Genomic DNA, 10,795 nt, shown 5'->3' with positions numbered 1-10,795 from the left:
TTTTAGATAAATATTTTAAGTGTATTCATGAATTATAATGTGAAAAAATAAACGATGAAAAAAGTGAAAACTAAAAAAATAAAAATAAAAAAAATAGAAATATATAAGTATATTAAGAAAATGATTAAAAGGTTTATTGAGAGAAATGATAGAAAAAATAATCATAGATAGGATTATAAAAAAGATATATTATACTGTATATTTTTTTAAAAAAATTTTATTACAATCGAATATATTTTTGTATTTATATTTTTATAATTTTATAAAAATATCTCTAATTAAAAAAATTTTTAAAAAATATGAAATGTAATATACTTTTATAAAAAATAATTTAATAGATCTGATACATAATTTTTGCCATTTTATTTTCACGTGGAAGATGCTTTTATTTTGCATTCTTTTCCTTCACTTTCTTCCAATTGAATCGTCATTTTGCTTGGATTTGTAGTTATTGCCATTTTGTTTTGACTTGGAAGATGCTTTCTTTTTACAAGTAACAGTTTGGATATTTTAACATTTTACTGTATGCGAGTGCTACTAAAGCGAATAGTTGTATCCTGTAATGTATACGACAGAACAAATCCAATCATCCAAAACAAGATTGGAAATAATAACATAATTTTTTTTTCCTTGTAAAGTATGTATGGATTTTTTTTTTTCTTCTATGCAACTTCCATAAATTTTGATGTATATTTGTAAATTTGGATATACATATCTAAATAACACTTGAAAATTACATTAAAAATAACAAAAATTATATAGGGCACTCATACTATAGAGCGAACATGTCTTCTCTATTCTAACATGTAGAGTTTTAATATTCTACGCGACTTAGTTTATTTTATGAAGTAAAAAATTTATATAGCATAAAATTAAATGAGATTAAGTAAGAGATGTATAAAATTTTTAATTTTTTTTTAAAAATTCAATGCTACATAAACACCAAAAAAGAATTTAATTGAGTTTCATTATAGGTTCATTTTTGTTTATTAGGTTTTTGGTACTAAAATATATAAATAAAAAAATAATTTAAATTACTATTATTATATATGATTTATTGATTTTATCTCTAAGTAATTAATCATAAAAATGAACTAAGTAATCTATTTAATCATTACTGATAATATGATTTTGGTAAAAAGAGAATCTACCCACTGCATAAAGTGACCATCCAATCATGAAATTGTTTTTTTTTAATCTTTTATGTGATTTTCATAAATTTAAGTATATACTCAAAAATTTATGTATATACACTTGAATAGCACTCAAAATTAGGTAAAAGCCAAAAAAAAAAAAAAGTATTTCATAATTGGGTGCACACACTAATAGAGTAAGTCATTTTTATATTATATATATATACTGTTCTAATTTAGTGAAAATATATTGATTTCATAAAATTACAATACAGTTTAATCAGTGTAAATCGGTTATTTTCATTTTAATTTGACTGAGTTGATTTATGTTATGTCTTTATAAAAATTATAATATTCTAACTAGATAATCATTGTATATAAATAGATATAGATATATTTATTAAGTTAAAAAGGAAATTTTACATAATTGGACCAAAAGGAACTAAACTATATTTTACTTCAGAATTATTCTATCTTGTAAAACTCCTCACATGACCGTCTTAAACTATTTATGTTTTTGTTAGTTTAGTACAGTTATGTAGCTTTTCGTTATAACTTAATAAAATTAGTCATGCATATAGTAAAAGTAATAAAAAAATAAACTTTCTAAACAAACTTATATTGTGTATATTTTAAATTCATCTGCTACAAAAATTGTTTTTTATCAAATTTTTCTTTCACAATTCATGATTGGACTTAATTGATAAAAATAATATATTAATAATAGTTTAGGAAGAAATGTGAAATAAGCAACTTTAAAGTATAAGGCACAAAGTGCAAAAAGTTGTATAGTTTAAATGTTAAAAATATGGTTACGCATTAATTCCGCTGTGTGATTTTTTTAATTGTATTAGAACACCGGTTATTCTACCTTTTACATTTCTCTCTCCGAATTATAAAGCCCCTCACATGGCCCCTTTAACTATAAAGTTTTTGTCAGTTTAGTTTAATTTTGTAATTTTTTCTTGTAATTCGATAATTTTTAATAGTGCATATTATAAAATATTAAAATCAATAAGGAAAAATAAAAGTATAAACAGAATTACATAAATTGTATATGATTAATTTTACAAAATTAATTTGCTAATTTATTTACTCAAATTCATAATTGGATCTAATAATAATAATAATAATAATTCAGAAAGCACCCTTATGTGAGCGTCCTTAGGATATTGGATATAGGAGATGAAGTGTAAAATGTTATATAGTTTAAAAGTTAAAAACGTAATTCCCTTTTAACTTTTATCTTTTTTTTTAATTAATTATCAAAAACACTTCAAATCAAAAATTTGAAAATTATCAGGATGATCATTGTCATGGTCCTTATACGTCTCCCCTTTTTGCTGAAACTTACACGTCTCCTCGTGGTCCAATTTGTGTGTCTCTTTATAAACTTATAAATGCATGTTTTTATTTTTTGGCTTGTTCACAAAAGCCAGCCCAGCTGTTTTGCACGTTCTCATGAGGTGTCGTTAGTACAACCATTTTTCGAAGGTCTTTGTCATTCGTCACATTTTGTTGTATGCCCATTCTATCCTTTGGTTAATATACGTGGTAATTAGCAGTTTGATAGTTATTTTGGGTTTTAACCAATAACAATTTCACGTCCATATATATATATAAATACGGAGTCCGGGTCCGTTGTTATCGTATGAGAAATCTCATCAATCTTGAAGTTGTGGTACGGACGGTCCACCGTATATTTTTTTAATAAATATATATATATATATATATATAAAAGTTTACTAAAGAAAAGACCCATCCACTTCATAATATAAGCACCTGATTATAAACATTATTAAACTCATAAACTTTGGTATATATATTTAAATAACATGATATTTACATAAAAGAAAAAAAAAAAATTCCATAGCTGGGTACTCACATTATGAAGTGGACGCATCTTCTTTATAATAAAATCGGACACACACTCATGTCTAAATATATGATTTTAATACTGTGAAAACCTATCCACTTTATCATGTGAGCAGTCGACCATGATGTTTACACATGAATAACACTTGAAAATTACATAAACGAAAGAAAAAACAAAAAAAATAAAGTAATTTATGATTGGATGCTCACACGATACAGTATATAAGTTTTCTCTATAATAAAATTGTGTATATATATATATGATTAGATTCATATTAGATTGATTTGATAGTTTTTCTATTAGGATTTTCTTTTATAATTTTTGAATTATTTTGTTGAGATGTAAAAACATATTTATTATTTAACATGTTCTAATAAAGTTCAATTTTCCAATCTATCATTTTAGTTTATCACTATACTAATAGTTTGATTACTAAATTAATTTTTAATTCTACATATGAATACGATCAAAGAACCAATATAAGAAGACATGATTTTAAAATCATCATGTCCAATGGATAATATATATATTATATTATTTATATGTCTATATATATATTGTTGCACCTATATCAAGACAATTTAATATTTTTAAAATCAGATATTTTTTATTTTGCATTTTGAATCACACTTAAAAATAATAAAGTATAATGTCAATGATATATTAAAATTTTATTGAGAAATATAAATTTAATTAGAATTCCATAATTTGTTTCTTTTTATTTGGATTGAAGATAGCATGTGAGGTTGGGATTATTAATAAATTTTAGGTCCACGATAAAATAATTGAGGCATCTGATTAGTGTACATGAAAGTGTTGACTGATAAAAGGCTAGTCTTCGCGCTTTGCCAAGAAAATAATATTTAATTTTGTGCAATTACATTTTACCCTTGAATGGTTCTACTTTTTACAGTTTGCTTGTGGAACTTTGAAAATCCTCAAACGGCCCCAGTGAACTTATAGGTAAATTATAGTACACGGACTTGAATTTTGGCTTGTTTTCCTTTATCACCTAAATTTAATTTTGATACATAATCACTTATTTTTTACTTAAACTGGGATTCATTGAGAAACCAAAAGAAATGGTCATCAACAGACAAACCCCGATTCAGGTAGCTACACCACGATCGCTTTCCTGAATCAACAGACTTACAAAATAAGGAGGCAGGGAATATAAATCTACCTCTCCAAAAAAACTAAATTTCTTAGCCCACTGCCCAACTAGGTGAGCACACCTATTGTTTTCTCTCGCAGTCCAGACAAAAGACACATGAGTCAACTGAAATATAAGATTCGCAAGGTGCTCAGCTTGCCAGTGAAAAGCCTTTCTATTCTTGGTAGCTAAGGAATCAATGACAGCGGAAGCATCAGATTCTAAGCAAATATTACTCCATCCGTAACTATAAGCCACTTGCAAAGCCTTCAGAATAGCTTCCATCTCCGCCGCATCTGGAATATCAATCACAGATTTGAAGGATCGGATGTGGAGAATGTTTCCTGCGGCATTTCTCACAACCATGGCCAGACAGCTTCCTCGTTTGCTCAAAGCAGCATCGGTGTTGATTTTGAATGTTCCTACTGTCGGTCTGCTCCAACCTTGTCTACTATTAATGGATGAAACGGTTGGACGGCCCATAAGATCATGCGAGATGGAGTCTTTAATTTCGTTAAACCTGATGGTGATTGTCTGCATGGAAAATTCCAGGCTTTCAATGTCTTTCCCATGCATGACACGATTTCGAATCCACCAAATATGTTCCAAAAGGATGCAGCTAAACATGTTTATCGGCATTGCCTTTTATATCAAGTTAATAGACTTTTTTTACACAAAAAAAGTCATTAGCCTTTTATATAAAAAATATTATGGCAATTCTGGTCCACAAAAAAGAAAAAACATAAAATAATAATAAAAAATAAATAAATAAATAAATAATAATAATAATAATAATATGGGCACGCCTATAAATGCCGAGCAATGAGAACGGCTTTACTCACTCAACCCAATCCCCAAACAAACATCTTTGAGACCTTCCAATCTTAATCAAGCTCTTTCTTCCTCGCTTCTTGCAATGGCCTCTGAAATTGTTTTCCTGAAAGATGAGAAGCTCCGAATGCTTGCGCAACTCATTCGCAACCATGAAGTTAACAACATACAGAATATTATATTCGAGTCCATAGACAAGCAATTTGGATACCTCAGGATGTGCAACTCTAATCAGGAATCCGTCAATACCGTCCTAGATGAGTGCAATGCAATGGTGAGTAAGTATAAGGATGACGAAATTCGAGGTCCCATTTCTGGTCTCATCCTTGGTTATATAGAAAACTGCCTCAACAATGCACTTCAGCTCATCAGGAACTACACTCTGCGAAGGACCTACCTTGACAAATTGATCGCGCATGACCTGGAACTTTTCCAAGCACTGGATGGGTTGGACACTTCAAATCCCACTGAAGTTGCTGATTTCACGGAACAAATTCAGCAATACGACCAAAAAGTTATCAGCTACATGAAGTTGAGTGTCAACACTCATGCTTCACAAGAATTCTCAAGATATCTCAGGAATTCCGGCATCGGCTTCGACAACCTAGTCCGAAGGTGAGGTGACTATATATACCCACTTCTATCTCTAATTATATATATATATATATATATATATATGTATATAGAATTTTTCAATGATGGGTGTCCATGATCCAATTTAGGACATTACCGGTGATTACAGGATGCTTATACATATAAAATTAATCTGTATCAAGCAAGTTATAGCAGCCCTAAGGAATTTGTTCCGTGTCTCAGAGTTGTAATTTTATTATTAATGATTATATGACAGCTTTTATAGGATAGGTTCTACCTCGAGATCAAATGAGCTTTTGGACAGCTACAGGAATTACAAGTTTAGCTAGCTCCACATCTATAGTAGGAAATGCCTTATTTACCTAAAAATAAAATTAAAAAAAATGGTAGGAGATACCTTAGTGACTTGGCTGTGGGGTGGTTTCTCTGTGGAGAATTCCACCTTAAATTGTTTTTTCAGTCTTCATCATTTACCCCTTTATTTTAGTAGGCATTAGTCCTCTTTATCCGGGGGATTATATGCATCAAATAATCTAGTGGGTGTACTTTTAGAGATGGATAAAACTTCTTTTCTTCCTTAGTAGGATGGGTAGTCCTCCTGACAATTATATACCTGCTAATTTGATGTTCATCCCACCTCATATTGTGTCTGAATGGTATTTCCTACCTATTCATATCATTCTTTCATAGCATACCAGACATATCGGAGGTGTAGCCGCAATAGCATTAATTTTTATATGTCTGATCGTTTAACTTTTTTTTTTTTAAAAAAAATGTAAGTGTGTAGTTCAAGTTTTCTCTGTGTTTTCCAAGGAACAATTTGATTGCTCGACGAATTTGTCTTGGATATTCCTCCAATTACATATAATAGGGTACTTTAATATATACAAAACCATATATTCATTAAATATTAATATTTGAGTTATATGATCTATGCAGTTACCAGACGAGGCTTGGGTTTACCGGACCGTTTAAGGACTTGAAAGATGAACAAAAGCTAGAGGTGAATGATTAAACTGCTAATTGCATAGATATATCATTTTTTTTAACTATCTCCTAAATTAATATTAATATATATATATAAAATTATGGGGTTTATGTTGGAAACCAACTAATGTGGTCAATTGCACTTAGATTTTTCATTTTAATTCATAAGAGAAAAGCTTCTGCTCATTGAGTTTACATACACTTTCTCTCATATAATGTGGGACCCATAAAAAGAAGCTTCAATATATCGGGTATAATACATCCACATTCCACATCCTATGCGAGAAAGGGCTATGCGCCCCTAATGTACAAAAGGTTTTTCGCTTAATCAATGACCAGACAGAACCCATATGTGAATTGTGGGGTGGAACACGTGCTTGTTACCCACTAGATATATATATATATATATATATTTTATTTTTTTTAACAAATAACCTTCACTTTTCAGTTTTTGAGTTTCAAAATCATTGCAATAACTATTTTTACGCCTGCATCATCTACAAATATTTTTTAATTTTTGGCTGTTCTAATTTCGGTGAGTGATGTGAAATGTGTTGAATTTACTTTTATAAATTGTGTTTCATTTGATCCTAAATTAAAATTACAATATCTAAAATGCCTATTAGTTCTTCACCATTGTTACAGCAAAATAGTCAAAGATAAAGGATTTTGGTAGGGACGATGATATCTGAGATTTTTGCAATTTTTCTTACCTTTCTGCTTTTGGTTTTTTTCTTTTTTTCCTTTTTTTCGATTGAAATTCTGCTTTTGTTTTTTGTTAGAAAATAAAAAAAAAGAAATTAAAGTGTTTCTTCCACTTACTAAGGGCCTTATAGTCTTTATACGAAAGTAATTCTTTATTTGTTCCCCTCTACTTCTGCTAATTTTGGCTTTTGGCTGTGGATTATTTGTATATCCGTTATCTCTCCTTATCCCACTCTCCTTCAACTTTCTCTTGCAAAATTTCCGACATCCAAATCACTTCAAACAAACAAACCCTTTGCGTATCCAAAGAAACACTTTTGTTTCTTTCCCAAGTTCTTACAAAAAAACCTCATAAGTATTCGTACATTTTTACCTCTCTTTTCTTATGAAAGAGAACCCAAATTACACGCTGATCAAAGAGAGAGATTGCCTTTTGTTTCTACTCCTCAAAATCTCAAAGCTTATGTGAATGAATAGTTTAGCAAGTTTTGGAGATATAATAAAGAAAGAGAATGAACGTTTTTGCACGGCTTTGTTGGAGAGAAAGGAGTGAGAGAGAGAGAGAGATGTGAGAGGAAGTGAAATGACCTTACTTATCCTGACAAAATGCATCATGAGATGCACACATAAGGTTTGAATTTTTAATAGATGGACGATGGGTGCAAATAAAATGAAAATTCGAAAGGCAAATTATTATAAAATTTTTTTAGGATACGAAGTATCAGTTTTGATAAAATATGGAGTATGATGATATTGAAAATTATTATAAAATTTTTTTTAAGATATAAATAAAGTTCAGAATGCAACGGTCTCAATTTCTCGTATATAAATGATAAACAGGTGTATGATGCAATAATCGAGGCATCGGGTAGGCTAAGAGTACTGGATGACAAAGGCTTAAAGGCTCTATCATATGGGAAAGATACTCGGAGCATTAAGGATTATGGTCAAAAAGGCATGTTCCTGATGAAAGTAGGAATCATAATTTGGGACATATATTCATCGGACCAGCCAATCCAAACGGCAACACGAGAGGCCATGGTGCAAGCAGCAAAAAAAGGAGGTGCAACGCTAGGAAAGATTGTGGGAGCTGCAGCGGCAACCCAATTAGTAGGCGTTCAAGCAACTACATTGTTCGTTGCTGCGCTTGGAATTGCTGGAGGAGTTGTGGGAGGTTTTATTTTCGGAGCTGCTGCTGGCCTTTTGTTTGATCTGATTTTCGGCTCCGGAGGGGAAGCCGTCCTTCCTACTGATGGCTTAATATTCTACGTAGCCCCCATGCCTAATGGCAAGGATTTGGCCAAACAAATTGCCCACATATAATCATATGTACTAAACAAAACAACCTATTACTCGCCCCACCCACCCACCCACACAACACACACACCCACCCACCCCCGCCGTCCTCCCCCAAACATAAATAAATAAATTTAATGGGTTCGTAATAATAGTCTCACTTATGAGAATTGCATGTACACGTTCATAATTATATTTACTTTTCTCCTGGTTTGTACTATCCCGTGTTTGTTGAGTACTTAATAGCCATTTTAATTAGTTTTATTTATTTTACTTGTTCTATTACTTATAGAGTTTTGCTATAATTATCACAACTGGATTGACACTCATCCTCACACTACAATTGGCAATTCGCTCCATTTAATATTTTTTTCCTTTAAAAAAAATGTTACTTTATCATTATTAGTGATTATTGTTAATCAAATCTATACAATTTAGTTGACTATCCTAAAAGGTTCATTTTCTAGCAAAGGTTCATTTTCTTATATTAGATTTTTCAGTTTTAAAGGTCGAAATATAATTAAATGCAATCAATTATCAGTTGTTATGTTAACAATAGATCCCACTAATGATGAGAAATAACAAAACTTAATTTTTTACTTGTAGAAAATGAAAACTAATAATATGAACAAGTGAATTCGGAAAGATAGACAACTAAATTGTCATATTGCATATGGGTCCTACATACAAGTCATTCTATGCTGCAACTATTCGTAAGACTTAAGGATTAATGAGTCTGGTAAACCACAAGATAAAGCAAAACCTTAGATGTAGGAATATGGCGTATGTTGATGCAAAAAATCAATGATTAAAGTTTGTGTATCCTCCTTCAGCGTTGAATAACCCATGGATTTGCAAACTAGGCAAAAAAACATCGTTAGAAAGGCTTAAGGAGTGCTGGTGAGACCCTTCGATGGTCAAGTTACAAGAGGTACTTTGAATGCCAAAAGCTATTAGAGTTTTGATTTTTATGTTGTTGTGCACTTTACATGAGATGTATTACGATATATTTAATGAACTGGAATAGAGGATCAAATAACGAAACTAGGAGACAGTGATTAAATTTACACTCATAGTTAGCCCCCTCTCTGGGATTAAAAATTCACTCAATAGAGTAATGAATGTTGACTTTTGAGTTGAGGATTGTTTTGGTTTGATTGAGTTGATGAATTTCTTTATGCGGATTCCGTATATATATTCGTCTTTTTCATGTTGATTCCATAAAGACATCTACATAAATTTTGTATATAGCTGAATATATTGGAAAATTTCCAATTATTCCATGCACGTGGATGCATGTATAAATATTTTATATAGTTTTTGGTAGCAATACTCCCTGAACTTTTATCATATTTGCAAATTACAATATGATTTTCATGTTTAGCAACTATACACTTTCAACTTCATGTTTTTTTTACAACAATGCCCAACTACCTTAACACTATTTTTATTTGACTGTTAAATGTCATGTACTTGGCATATGCTACATTTTTTTCTGCATAAAGGACAAGGGATACCACATGATGGATAGTTTTGTGATGTAGGTGTAGCAACATAGCTCAGCAGCTCGGCATAGCTGGCAACAATAGCTCGGCAGCAACACAGTAGCTCGGCAACAGCAACTCGGCATCAACAAGCAAGCTCAGCAGCAGTAACAACAAGCTCAGCAACACCAACAACAGCAGCAGCAGCAACATAACAACACCAGCAGCAGCAACAGCAAGCTTAAAATAGCAGCAGCTTCATCATGAACAGTAACAAATGCTAAAACAGGGGAGAACATAGTGCTATAGTACCATAAAAATGAAACCCAATTTAAATCTTGTGGTCGTTAGCTTGCATGTACCAAGGTTCATGTGACCTAAATAAAAAACACACCATTTTAATCTTTCTAGAATAATTGTTTGAAACGCACTGTTTTCATTTTTAGGTTTATATATGTAATAGTTTGCCACCTTTCGAGTAGATAATTTTTTATCTTCTTCAACATATGAAATAGATTGGTGATCAAGCTGAGTTTCCAGCAGCTACCTTTGCTGGTTGTTTGTGAATGGTAAATTCATTTTTCTTGTTTAATTGAAAGCTCCTACATCATATTGGTATCAGAGCTCGGAGATCGCCGGGAATCCTGTTATGGCCAATTCCGATGAAGGGAGTAGTCGTACCAATAGAGAAGACCAGGGTACGAAGACCATTTTGGGAGCCATCCGAGGTGTGGAG

At 31.1% G+C, this 10,795-nt stretch overlaps 2 protein-coding genes across 2 annotated transcripts; one reads left to right on the top strand and one right to left on the bottom strand.

The window, feature by feature from the left end:
- Positions 1 to 4,117: 4,117 nt before the first annotated feature.
- On the bottom strand, positions 4,118 to 4,801 carry LOC132803768 (uncharacterized). The gene has a single exon (XM_060817281.1). It carries the CDS (start codon positions 4,799 to 4,801, stop codon positions 4,118 to 4,120), a length of 684 nt encoding a protein of 227 aa, XP_060673264.1.
- Positions 4,802 to 5,017: 216 nt separating this feature from the next.
- Positions 5,018 to 8,843, top strand: LOC132803646 (uncharacterized). The gene is made up of 3 exons (XM_060816953.1): positions 5,018 to 5,608; positions 6,527 to 6,590; positions 8,120 to 8,843. The coding sequence occupies exons 1-3, from the start codon at positions 5,079 to 5,081 to the stop codon at positions 8,600 to 8,602; spliced, it is 1,077 nt and encodes a 358-aa protein (XP_060672936.1). The 5' UTR covers positions 5,018 to 5,078; the 3' UTR covers positions 8,603 to 8,843.
- Positions 8,844 to 10,795: the final 1,952 nt, after the last annotated feature.

The sequence above is a fragment of the Ziziphus jujuba genome, chromosome 5 (genome assembly GCF_031755915.1).
Source record: "Ziziphus jujuba cultivar Dongzao chromosome 5, ASM3175591v1".
Classification (NCBI taxonomy): domain Eukaryota; kingdom Viridiplantae; phylum Streptophyta; class Magnoliopsida; order Rosales; family Rhamnaceae; genus Ziziphus; species Ziziphus jujuba.
This window is presented reverse-complemented; position numbering and strand designations above follow the sequence as displayed.

Excerpts from the sequence above, each read along its gene's own strand:
- LOC132803768 (XM_060817281.1), bottom strand. The coding sequence starts at position 4,801 with ATGCCGATAAACATGTTTAGCTGCATCCTTTTGGAACATATTTGGTGG.
- LOC132803646 (XM_060816953.1), top strand. The coding sequence starts at position 5,079 with ATGGCCTCTGAAATTGTTTTCCTGAAAGATGAGAAGCTCCGAATGCTT. Across the intron at positions 5,609-6,526 it reads TTCGACAACCTAGTCCGAAG|TTACCAGACGAGGCTTGGGT; the intron begins GTGAGGTGACTA and ends TGATCTATGCAG. Across the intron at positions 6,591-8,119 it reads AAGATGAACAAAAGCTAGAG|GTGTATGATGCAATAATCGA; the intron begins GTGAATGATTAA and ends AATGATAAACAG.